The sequence below is a fragment of the Momordica charantia genome (assembly GCF_013281855.1).
Source record: "Momordica charantia cultivar OHB3-1 chromosome 7 unlocalized genomic scaffold, Mcharantia_2.0 BLBB01000007.1, whole genome shotgun sequence".
NCBI lineage: Eukaryota > Viridiplantae > Streptophyta > Magnoliopsida > Cucurbitales > Cucurbitaceae > Momordica > Momordica charantia.
This window is the reverse complement of record NW_028275165.1, coordinates 4,401,999-4,415,442: the sequence shown is the minus strand read 5'-3', so window position 1 is coordinate 4,415,442 and position 13,444 is coordinate 4,401,999. Positions and strand designations below refer to the sequence as shown.

The 13,444-nt window shown below is 36.9% G+C and overlaps 1 protein-coding gene across 1 annotated transcript; it reads left to right on the top strand.

Moving 5' to 3' along the window:
• On the top strand, window positions 1–759 carry LOC111023441 (uncharacterized). Its single transcript, XM_022300874.1, has one exon. It carries the CDS (start codon window positions 1–3, stop codon window positions 757–759), a length of 759 nt encoding a protein of 252 aa, XP_022156566.1.
• Window positions 760–13,444: the final 12,685 nt, after the last annotated feature.

The window sequence follows — 13,444 nt, the reverse complement described above, 5'->3', positions numbered from 1 at the left end:
ATGAAATTGGAGGATGACACATTCTTCAAGTACGCATTCACGGCCATAGGATGCTCGATTAGGGGTTTTGGAAGTTGCATACGACCTATACTTGTGGTTGACGGAGCACATTTGAAGGGGAAGTACAGGGGCGTACTACTTACTGCATCCTCAATAGATGGCAACAACCAAATTTATCCTCTTGCATTCAGTGTTGTCGATAAGGAGTCTGATGATTCATGGACTTGGTTTATCGAGCGGGTTAAGATTTGTATAGGTGACATAAATGGTTTGGTTTTTGTATCTGACCGGCATCAAAGCATCACGAACTCCGTGGCAACAGTGTTTCCTGATGCAGCGTACGTCACATGTATGCATCATTTAGCGATGAAATTGAATGAGAAGTTTAGAAACGAGGGAATGCAAATAACTTTCTCTAAAGCAGCAAAGACGTTCAAGGTATCAAAGTTTCGATACTATTGGGGCCAACTAGCCGGATTCCCAAAAGTCCAGAAATATTTGGAAGACATCGGATTCGACAAGTGGGCTCGTGCATATCAACCTGGAATAAGGTATAACCAAATGACCTCGAATCTCGCTGAGTCCATGAATGTGGTACTTGTTCATGCTCGTGCTTTACCAATAACAGCTCTATTTGAAAATTGTCGAGCTCTACTACAACAATGGTTTTATGAGAGGCGGACGGCTGCCTCTAGTCGAGGAATAATTCTTACTGAATATGTAGAGAATATTCTTAAAAAAGATGAAGAACGAGCTTGATATCATCATGTTAGGCCAATTGATCGGTTCGAATTCAAAGTGCATGATGGTACATCCAAGGTAAGTGTGAACCTGAATAGCAAGACCTGCACGTGTAAACAATTTGACTATTTTGAGATTCCATGCTCTCATGCCATTGCTGGGGCGGTTTTTCGAAACATTAGCGTGCATTCATTATGTTCTGATAGGTACCAAATTGAAACCCTCATACTTGGTTACTCCGAACCCGTGTACCCGCTCGGAGATGAAGAAGATTGGATTTTACCGGATGACTACGTGCCAAAGACGATTAAGCCACCAAAATTTGTTCCTCATGTTGGACGTCGCCAAACTACCAGAATACCATCAGCCGGGGAAGTCCGATAGGTACACAAATGCGGGCGATGTGGAAACGTTGGACACAACCACAAAACGTGTAGGCAACCGCTCCGAACAGAATGATATGGTTGTTATTATAGTCGGAACTATGTGTGCTATATAAATACTACTACATTATGGTTTTGCCGACGTTAAAATGATGTATTTTGTAGGTTCATTTCGGTTTGCACAGGAAGTAGACTAAGTCAAGAATAATTCTTTTCAGGTTCTGTCATGTTCTGTCAAAATTCTCTGTTCATTCTCGGCCGAGGTGAAGCCCTAGGTAAGCTCATTTGCAGGTTCTATCAAAATTCCCAGTCATATCTCGGGCTAGGTAAAGCCCGGGGTTGGATCTTTTTAAGGTTCTGTCAAATTTCTCGGGCGCGATCTCGGGCGAGGTCGAACCCGAGGTTGGCACATTTTTTGTTGATTCCATAATTCTTGGCTGAGTTATACTGGACCCCAACCTTAAAATTCAATGAGCTATGAAAGTAGAGATTAAAATGATTAATATGTTGAAAAATATTTTGTACAATCCATCACCAAACTGCCTTATTAGACCATAGCTGGAAGGCAAATTGCCTCCTAAAGTATGACATATTGTTTTGCCTCAATGTTTCTAAAGAAGTCCATGTTACATCATATTCAAAATACTTAACACAAAAAATGCCGCAGTCTCCACTACTAAATTGTTCCGGTGTCGACGTAACCCTACGAATTCGCCACGGTGTCATTGGTAGGTTTGGACGTACCGCGATGACCTGAGATTTATGCAATAACGACGGGATGACTGTGTGCATGACTTTCAGTTGCTCCTCCAATGATGCATATGAGGTAATTGCCCTCAGGGAGTCCCAGACAACGATCTCACCTTCAACGAAGTCTATGCATATCATAACCCAATGGTTGTCGTTGACATTGAAGGGTAAATAGACAGCTTCCACCTCACGCCACTTGAGCGGGTAGTCCGAATGACTTCCGTCGATGTATGCCATGACGGTACTCTCCCGCGCATCCCAGTCATACTCCTTCGCCACCTGTGCTGGTGTGGCATTCTTTGATTTCACCAGCTCATATAAACCATCAGTTCGACGGAAAAAGTTCTGTACATTTAATATGGATGTTGTTAGGAATGGATATGAAATAGAGAAAAAAATGGAGTAACAAACAATTACGTGGGACGTACCGACAACACAGTGTCTCTAGTGGTGAATTGGCGAGAACATAAGTCAGGACGTTCTTCTAGCTTCTTCCGCACGAACATGACTAGTGAATCAACGACCTGCAAGTATCACCGTCATATTAAAAGTAATAGACACAAAACAATTAGGAATTCCCAGCCTCCACCATTCTAAGCCTATGTACCTCATTCGTACACCAGTTGTTCGGCCTAAGTAAGTCACGAAACCATTGCTTCTTTCTGTACGCATATGGTGTCCTTCGGGACGAACGATTTGATTTGTAGTCTTCAATCCACTTTTTGAATTTGACCTCCTCTACGGCTGGGAGATCTGGGAGTGGATTGTACACGATCACCTTTTTTTGCTTCCCGCCCACTTTAACTTTGTACGACCCTCAAAATCTCTGTGGCTTTTTCTTTTCTCGTTCTCCACGACGAAGGGGTGGACGCGTGACTGGCTGAGATAACACACGTACGTCGCTGTAACAACCCGTATTCTCCAATACGGTCATTCTGACAAAATGCGGAAGCGTAAACAACTAAACACTAAATTAACGGAAAGACTTTTTTATTTAATACGATACTATGACAAGATAAGGACAAGTCCAACTTTGAAACAAAAAAAAAAACCTACACTATAATAAAGCCAAAGAATAACTACCAGAACTAACTAAGTTCTCATAAGCTAATAACAATGGAAAATACTAAAGATTTCAACTCCTCGTGCCAGAACGCTATTCCTCAATCACTATCTGAGAAGTCACTTGAACCTTCATCTAAAAACATTTAGAAAACAGAAAAAAATTGAGTACAAAAATACTCAATAAGCAATTTCCATATCGAATTTCGAAATTCATTTTCCTTTCAAAACATTCGTAAACAAAAATATGAACAAATCAAAACTATTAAAGTCCTTTAAAATGTTTAATACAATTTTCAAAACTTTCAAAATAAACTAAATTTTCAGAAACAAAAGTCTTCAAATAAGATAAAATTTCTAGTCAATCAAAACAAACTTTCATTCTTTCCAAACAAGTTTTCATTCATTCAAAACAAACTTTCATTCGATCAAACTTCAAATCCTTCAAAACAAACTTTCTTTCAATCAAAACTTTCAAAGTTCATTCTAAAACACTTAGTACAACTTTCAAACTTTTGAATAACTAAATCATTCAAACATTCAAAACAATCTTACATTGATTCATACTTTCAAAATCAGAGTGGAATGTTGCATTATTTGGGTAGCCTACAGAACATATGTGGTTACCCGTCGGTAACACCAATCAATTAGAAGCTTCTATCAGAGTTGTCGAATTAATATCGACCAGAACAGAGTTGTCGAAATAATATCAATCAGAACAGAGTTGTCGAAGTAATATCGACCAGAACAGAGTTACTTAAGTGTGAGGCCATGTGAGTGAATAACACACACATGAATCTTCATTCCCAAGGAATGCCAAACTACAAAAGTGTCTTCCCACAAATAAGCCAGAACAGAAATCCATTAATTCCAAATTAGGCTACTACCCCAAATAAGCAAAACATTCCTCAAAACAAAATTATGGCATATCCAGATAGCCGTATCAAATCAATCCAAATATCTTTCAAATAAAATGCAAAACAAATACTTACTTTTAATATTAAATTAATTCAAAATATTGAACTAATTTAAAACAAACTTTATCAATCATCTAAAACATGATTTCAAATATTTCACAAATAAACAAAATATCAATTTCAAACCATTAAATAAATCTAAACAAAACTTTATCAAATCATTTAACAATACTTCAAATACTTTGCAAATAAACATAATTTCAATTGCCAAATTAGTTTTCAAATCCATAATAAAACTTGAATTTCATATGCAAGATATCAATTTCAAATCGTCGTATCAAATCCAAAATACATTTTAGTTTTGGAAAAGATATGACAAATCACTTACAACACTTTTCGAAGGGATACGGTAAATCACTTACAATACTTTTTCGAAGGGATATGACAAATTACTTACCTCTTTCAGAAATCCTACGAATCTAATTTACTTCTTCCTTAGTAGTTGTCAACTTAGAGGCCTAGAAACAACCAATATCTAAAATCAATTCTTAAATCCTATCCAAGGATTTAAAATTCAACCGATTACTAACTCAAATCTTATCTACCCAATTTTCCCATTCAAAACACTTTTTTATGCAAAATAATTAGGAAAGTATGGATTTGAAGCTACAAAACCAGATCTGAAAACTAGGTTAAAAAGCCTCTAAATTCAACAATAACAAATTTTAAAATTAGAAGAATCGATATAAATCAATACGAACTAAATTTACAAAAAATTTCTCAATAAAACCAGCTTAAAAGCCTTCTAAACAATTTAAAATTTGGGGATTTTAAATCTGAAAAATTTTCTATTTTATAAAATAAAACTTCCAAGAATTTTCCATAAAACAATTAACAATTTACTAATTTCTATATAAAAATCAGATCTGAAAATCGTATATAAAACCTTTAAAATTTGGTAAAAACATATAATTTTTCATGTAAAAATCATAACAACAAACTATAATTTATAGGATACAAATAGGTAAACTTTTTATGCAAAAAGAGTCTCAAAATGGCCCAAAAACAATCTCATAAACAAAAAGATTCAAACTAAAAATTCTGGAAAATTTTTAAGGCAAAAGTCCTTAAAATCTTTTATTCTAAAAAACAAAGATCTCAAAACTTTTCCCAATAAACTGAATTAAAGAACTACAAATCAAGAAAAATAAACTAAAACAAAGAGTAAGAAAAAAACTTACCGATCTTTGAGAGAAAATACCAAAATTATTCTTCTTTCCTTTTCTTTTTCTCTTGAAGAGAAAACTAGGTCTAACAGTTTAAGAAAATAAAACCTAGGGTTTAAGGGCTTTTATAACAAACCTTAATGAATCCTTATTTAAAAAGGATAATAAAAAGATAAAGATTTAATAAAACTCTTTCTTTTTATTTTTTTCAAATTCTAAGAACAAATTATTTTTTAAAAATAATTTTTAAAATAAAAATTTATATATATATATCTATATATTTTTGGAGAAAATATAGAAAACAACTAAATAAAAATAATAATTTAAATATATATATATATACATATATATATATATATTCGGTTGTTACAGTCGCTGTCATCCACATGTGTCTGGCCTTGTGATTGTGTTTCCTCGGACGCTTGTGACTGGGATACGATATCTGGGTCAGTGTCGGTATCTGATAAATCATGTAGAATCTTGACCTGAAAAGATGTTATCATTAGAACAACGTCAAAGTAACCTCAACCAAAATAAGTTAGTGCGCAGCAATTGAGATACCTGTGTCGGTGACTGGTACAGATCAGCGTCCATGTCAACATCTCCCACGTGTTTCCATGTACCAATACCGATACTCTGGACGTCCTTGGGATGATCAGGAGGTGTTCCTTGAAGCACATATTCTACCTCAGGTTCCACGGTTTTTTCCTTACCAACCTTGACTGTGTCAACAAGATCTATATCGGGGTCCATGGCTATTTCCTTGCCAACCGCAACAGTGTCGACCTCTGCTGCCTTGGGGTCCACATCTTCGTTCTGGACATTTTGGACAACTGTGTCTTCATGACCATCGCCCACTGCATTCCCATGTCCATCGCCCGCTGCATCCCCATGTCCATCGCCTTCGAGATGACTGTCTGTTGCCCCCTCATGAGTACGCCCTCCATCGCCAACACTTCCTGATCCACCAGCATCGTCACCTCCTCTGCCTATTCGCATATCGACTGGGTCGACTGGTTGAACCTGTACATAAAATGAAATATTGTATAAGGGCGATAGAGAAAACATTCCATAATACAAACTTAATGAAGGAAACACTTACCCTTGCAAGTCGCCACAAATACTTGCGTATGGCTTTCAGCTCACCCTTTACGCCTTCAAGTGTCTTATCCATAACGGCTACACGCGTGTCCAACACTTCAATTCTTTTCAACACTTTCTTATTAACCTTCTTCTTTTTTTCTTTGTTCTGTATCGCCTCTCCATCCTGGTTACGATTGACCTCGGCAGCGGTAGGAGCACCAACATTGTCGGTTGGACGGTCCGTGTTTCTGTCCTGACCCTCCAATGCAGTCTCTGGACATTGACGAACTTCCTCATCAGCTTCTAGTTCATCTGATGCTGGTGGTTCGATTGCCCTATTCAAAAACCTCCTCTCCGCTTCAGTCGGTTCTAAGCCCCTAATTTTGGCCTGCACGGAAAATGATATAAATACGACACAATTTGAAATAAAGTCATAAAAAAGGGTCAGAGTTACTGTTGTAGACTGGAAGATCTCCCTCTCCAGCACGAGCCATCCAATTGAGTGACCGCACCTCCACTAGAGCATGGGGGGTACCAAACTATCACTTATCTTCCTGGCAACTCGTCCCGTCATGGAAGATATTGTCTCATACGCCCACACTTGCACAAATTACAAATAATGTTAGTAACGATTAGTATGTCCAAATCAAATTAAAAATTTATATATATTTATTTACCTGGAACACCCACGGGAAACCATACAGACTGTACGATTTCCTCAACGCCCCCTCAAGTGTCTTCTTCGCAAGTGCTCGCTCCAGACTCCCCATAGTCTTCTCAAATGATAGTTGCCCCCAATCATCGTTGCAGCACACTTCCCAGTCATCTACTATTTCAAACAGACTACTGTCGTACTTCACGCTTCTTTCCCGCCCGTAAAGTACAAATTCAACAAAGTATACAATTGAGACCTTCACCGCGTCCCAATCATCCTCAAAAAGAAGCACTTCATACTTTTTCTCAAACTCAGCCAAGGTCAGGTCTACATTATCATCGAAGGGCCCTAAGCCTACGAGGATAGGTGTCCTTCATAACGGTGGCTGTCGAATATTTTAGGCCGCTAATTAAATCAAATTCTCTCCGTCCAAAGGACACCTTACTCCCAAACAAGTTAAAACTCATGGTGTCCTTACAACTCTCATTTACCTCCCTAAGCAGTAGACAATGAATTAGTGGCCCGTTAAAGACGAGATCCACATCAAGCAAATGCCCAACTGTAGTCTTCCTAAATAAACGAAGCTGATCGGGGGTAAGTTTCTTCTTAATAGCCTTGGATGTCTTCGCTAGGTGCGATAAACAGGTCAGCTGGGACGAGACATACAGCGCAAGAGGGACCTTCGGTACCAAATTCATTTCCTATAAGTAAATACACACAAACATTTACACTCAGATTCAAACCATCAAGTTTACACTAAACTAAACCATATATGGTCAGAAATGAACATTGTTTAATAACTCACTAAATAATTTAGGCAAAATATATATTATTGTTAACAAAGTTTACATTCTGTAATTTTCCTCGGGCACAACCTCAAGTAAGATCGGGCCCGAGAAATTTCACAGAATTTAGACTACACAAAAATATGTAAAGTCGCTCAACGTTTGTAAGCTTCTGTCATTTTTCTCGGGTCAACCTCGAGCGAGGTTCTGCCCGAGGTATTCAGCGTAGTCTCAACCTCGAGGTTCCTCGAGGTTCAGCCTCAAGCATCTGACGAATACCTCGTGCTCAACCTCGCTCGAGATCGACCCAAGAAAAATGGCAGAGCTCTCCTCCTTCTTCAACCCCCCAACACACTTAGAACGGTTCCCTCCCACATACCTCAAAACTCAATTTCAGCTCAAAAATCAATTTCAGAAGAACAACAATGAAGGAAAAACCCACAAATAATGGAACGAACAAAATAAAGTAAAATTGGACAACGAAATCACTCATTTATGTACATGGTCAACAAGGTACAGTGCTGGTGTTCAGGAATTAATAGAAAAAAACCCATTTAACATGAAAAAACGTAGCCCTAACCCGACGGAACAGTGGAAAAATTAAACTTACCTCGTACGATTTCGAACGGAGACGGAGCAGGAGAAGACGACTCACGCAAACGAAAAAGGAGAAGACGAACGAGAAGGAGAAGACGAACGGCGACTGAAAACAGAGAAAAATGAGGAAAGTTAGAACGGTTCAATTTTTTGAACAAAGGGTACTATAGTAATTTCGCTACCTTTAAAAATTAATTTAATACTCAAGTGGGTCATTAGGGCACAATAAAAGGGAGAGGGTCATTTGAGCAAAAAGTTTTTACCAAAGGATCATGTGAGTCAATTTCCCCCGCCCCTGCACTTCGCCGGAGAAGATGGGAGGTTGGGGTTACTCGAAGAAGAAGAAATGGGGGGAGGGGTGTGTGGCGGCTCAAAGTGGAAAGAGAATAAAACAAAATTTAGGGTTTGTTATTTTATTTAATTATTCTCGTTGTGATCTATGCTGTCGTCATGAACGAAATTGGGAAGTGGCTTTAGCTCCCCAGATTCAAGAGTGGGAAAACTGCCAAGCAAATAACGTTAATGGTCAGCCTATAATGATGATTACAACATTTAGTTTAATCAAATTAGTAGAAGATTTCTCACCCAAGCAAGAGCGTCATATAATTTTTTTTTTTTTGTTAAGTAACATCATAACTAGGTTTTTACACGACCTTATTTACCTACATTGAGATCGTTTCACATTTTTTCAGAGAGTCATGCCCAACATGACTGACCATGTGGTAGGTTACATCTATCAACTATGATCGAAATATATCAATCTTCTCATTATGATAGAGTCATACCGGTCTCATTTCCTATTTCTCGTTTCTCGTTTCCTGTTTCCTGTTTCTTGTTTCTATTTTTTTTTAGAATTAGAAACAGGAATATGTTTGGTAACCATTTCTATTTCTTATTTCTTAAAAAAATATAATAGAAACTAAAATATGTTTGATAACTATTTCATGTTTTTTGTTTCTATTTTAATTTTTATTTTTTTTACAACTTATAAAGGTGGGATCCGAACCTACTACAACCTATTAACCGAGAATTTATACCTTAACTCACATTAGCTAATTTTTATTTTTAGTTAAATAAAATATAGTAAATATAATAAAAAAGATATAAGATATACTCGAAGAATAATAGATATAAAAGTATCAATTATTAGCTTAAATAAAGAATAAAATTTCAAAATATTTTTAATTTGAAAAATATAATGTTTTTTGTTTAATAAAATATAATAGCTTTAAATAAAGAATAAATTATCAAAGTATTATAAACTAAAAATATTAAAACATAAAAAATGGAAAAAAGTTATAATTTATTAAAGAAAATAAAATTTATAATATAAAATTGTTTTGATATAAAAGTATGCATTATTAATTTAAATAAAGAATAAAATTTTAAAATATTTTTAATTTAGAAAATAGAAAATTTTTTGTCTAAGAAAATATAATGTTTAAATAAAAATAAACTTTCAAGTAAAATTTTAAAATATTTTTAATTTAAAAAATATGAAATTATTTTGATTAATAAAATATAATAGTTTTAAATAAAACTAATTTTTCAAAACATTTAAATTAGAAAAATATAAAATATTAAAAAAAAAGAAACAAAAAATTAGCATTTTGCATCCAATCAGACTCTAGACTTGACCTATAATATAGATAAACATGCACCCACTAAGCTAGTTTTTGCAAAACATGAGACAAATATATTATTTAAACAAATATCACCTGGACACAAAATAAAGAAACAGAAACTGTAAAAGCGAAACTATGAGGGTCTTTTGGGACCGTACCAAAAACTTTCCTTTTTGGAGAAAGATAGCACACCTACCCACGAAAGGCACTCTGGTTTTTCTTCACCTCGCACCTGCCCCTGACACGTATAAACCCCACAACCCTTCTTTCTCACCTTTTGACTGTAACACATCGAGCCCTGAGCCTTTGACTGACACCCCTGCATTATTTGCTTTTCATCCCGCTGACATATGCCACCCACAAAGTCCCATCACTTCTGTACCCCTACATAACGCAGGCCCATCATCCTCTTCTATCACCCCTGCCCTTCACACTCAACCCCTATCCTTACACACTTTACCACTACCTACTGACTCACTTCCCCCCGATCCTGTTCCACACCCTACGCTTCTCTTGGATGGCCCAAAATTAGCCATTAATATCGCAGAAAAAGAAACCTACCTAGCATTGGGCACAAAACACTCCACCAATCCCCTCGAACTGCTTTCTGACTTTGATCAATGTATCTCCAATCCCTACCCCCTATCCACTGAACCCCCCTCCCCAACTTTCTCCTCACACTTGATTGAGGGTCCTACTCCCCACCCTATAGCTCCAGATGTAACACACACTACCCCTTTTCCTTTTGACCCCGCCGTCCACCCTTCTTCTTACCTGCAGGTGGTTGTTCCATGGCTCAACACTATGGGCACGGGTATCTTTCCCATTCTCACTAAACTCTCTAAGAAAGCTACATCGATCCGGAAGGAATACAAAGGTATCAGAGAACTTACGGGGCTCACATCCTCTGTTAACTATGACAAGCACAAACCAAAAAAAGGTGGGTCGTCTTCTGTTAAATGATTTTTCTCTCCTGGAACGTCAGAGGTCTTGGCTCATGGAGCAAGAAAGCGCTGATAAAGACCCTCATCAACAAACAAAACCCCACCATTGTCATCCTCCAAGAAATCAAGCTCGAAGTGGTAGATCGTCTCACTATTAAATCACTTTGGAGCTCTCGTGATATTGGCTGGACTACTTTAGACGCATCGGGCACATCAGGGGGTATTCTTATTATGTGGAATGACCCTTCTTTTCACGTTTCTGATATAACCTTGGGACTCTACACACTAACCATTCTTCTTACCCTTCTTGATGGTACTAAATTCTAGCTCACAGGGGTATATGGCCCATCAAATTCTGAGGATAAGCCAGCTTTTTAGAAAGAACTGACCGACCTCTCCTTCATTTGCACTGATTTCTAGCTGCTAGGTGACTGGGTGTTTATGTTGAACGCACGCACTAAGCGTGGTAACAATTATATAGATGCAAGCGCACACCTGTCAGAGTAATATAAAATGGATGGAGTATCCAAGTATCGATCCTCAAGGACTTCTAAATAATTTCCAAACTCTGAAGTTTTAAAGAATAGTGAATGTTGAAATGAGTGATTCTTGTAAAATGGGAAGTGGTCACAATTAATGGTTTTGGATTTGGGATTTGGACTTAGAATGATAAAACCTAGCCCGATTTACTTCAAGTTAGCCAACAAAGAATCAAGGACATGCTAAGGATAATATGCATTTTACTTTAGAAACTAACGACTACGCTTCTCACTTTACTTATGTCTAAGCAAGTTCAAAGTCCTAAGACATTCCCTAATATGTCTATTATGAGATATATCTTAGTTTTAGGATGGAAATAGTCGCAACCTCGGGTTAAGGTCCTATGTCTAGGCTACTTAAGCAGAACCCTTATGTCTAAGGCGCTCCTCTCCTCGGTTTAACCACTCAACAATGCAAATAAGCAACCTTTTCAGTATTGACTTGTTAAGACTTACAGTGGCCTTCTCTAAATCCTAACTTTTTGGGAAAACATGTTGAGCAATGAATGGAAAGTAAAAACACTACTTCTTAGCAACCCTTTTTAGACATAAAAGGCTAACTATCCATAACCGGGCTAGAGACGGGAATTTAGAAAGACATATTGAAGAAAATACAGCAAGTAAAATGGTTGAATGTGGAATGCATGTGTGAAAAACAAAAGTTAACTAATGGAGAGTTTTTATCGGGATTGAGAGCTTCGCCCTTCTCTTTCAAGCAAGGGAGAGTGTCACGTGCTCTTTCCTCCAAAACACAACTCTCTTAACTAAAAATAAAGTAAAGGCAAAGGGAAGATAAGCAAAGTGCTGTATTTTTATATATTTGAATAAGTAGAAAATGACTAAGTACAAATGGAAACAAAACAAAGCTTAATAAAGGAATGTAAAGTGCTCGAGATTTAAAAACCAAAAGTAACTAATGAAAGCAACTCAAAAGTACTTAGAAAGCAACAAAGAAACACTAAAAATGATCAAGAGAAGGAAGCAAGGCTTGATCAATTTGGTGGAGAAGTTGCTGGAATTTATAGCTGTGCAGAATTGGTTAGGTAGGTCCTAAAACGATGGTGAATCACCCATTTCCAACTCTTTTGACTGACCAAATCGTGCTCAAACTGATAGTGGAACACTTCTTCTACACGTATGCATCGGTTGGAACCACCAAAACGCATTGGAAGACGCGTTTCATTAAGGGCAAAGTTGGAAGAAAACCTGTTTTTCTGCAGGCTTCCCAGGCGCCTGGCGCCTCCCATGTAAGTTTTTCCATCTTTTTGCTTCTTTTGATTAATTTGCACTCCCAAATGGTCCTAAAATGTCATAAATACAATATAAGCCAACCACAAACCATAATATATGAATTTTGCATGAATTGGAACTCAAACGATCGAGAAAAATCCGAAACAAAGCTGAAACATTGTAAAAACAGCATCTAAAACCTTCTTTTTACGCATGTAAACAAGCGTAATCACACCCCCAAACTTAACTTTTTGCTTGTCCTCAAGCAAAACTTAGCAACTTTAATCAGCTTTCTAACACATGGACAAGGAAAAGCAAAAGCAACCGAGATGTTCAATCATAAATTGTCTCAAGGAAAAGATGTCAAAGCCTACCATTCTATTGCCTTTGTAAACTTAGTCACTATAAACCAAGTTTGAAATGATAAAAACTTTTTCTTTCAAAATCTTTTTTTCTCTTTCAAAAACAGAAAACGTTTTCAAATACCCCTAAGGAATCTGCACACTCCCTTCTTACACTAAGACTTTTACATCTGAAAGACCGGCTACTAGCCCCTGAGGTTTCCACACACTAACATCGGTTTCAACCACAGCTACTCGTAGAAAGACTTTGAACTAACAGCTAGGTCATAAAACGACGACAATGAGAAACACGAAGTCACTTATCACCATCTTTACTGCTATTTTCAAAGTCAACACCCAACCTAAAACTAAATGGGTGTCTACAGTAGGACTCGGAAATCATAAATACATTTTCTTTAACTCTCATTGTTTCTACCACTTTTTTCTTTCTAACACAAGTCTTTTCCCCACTCTTATTTTCTTTGACAAAGACTCTTTTTTACTCTTTTGCAACTTTTGTCTTCTCTTATTTTTTCTTTTTTTTTTCTTTCTTTTTCTTTCTCGGT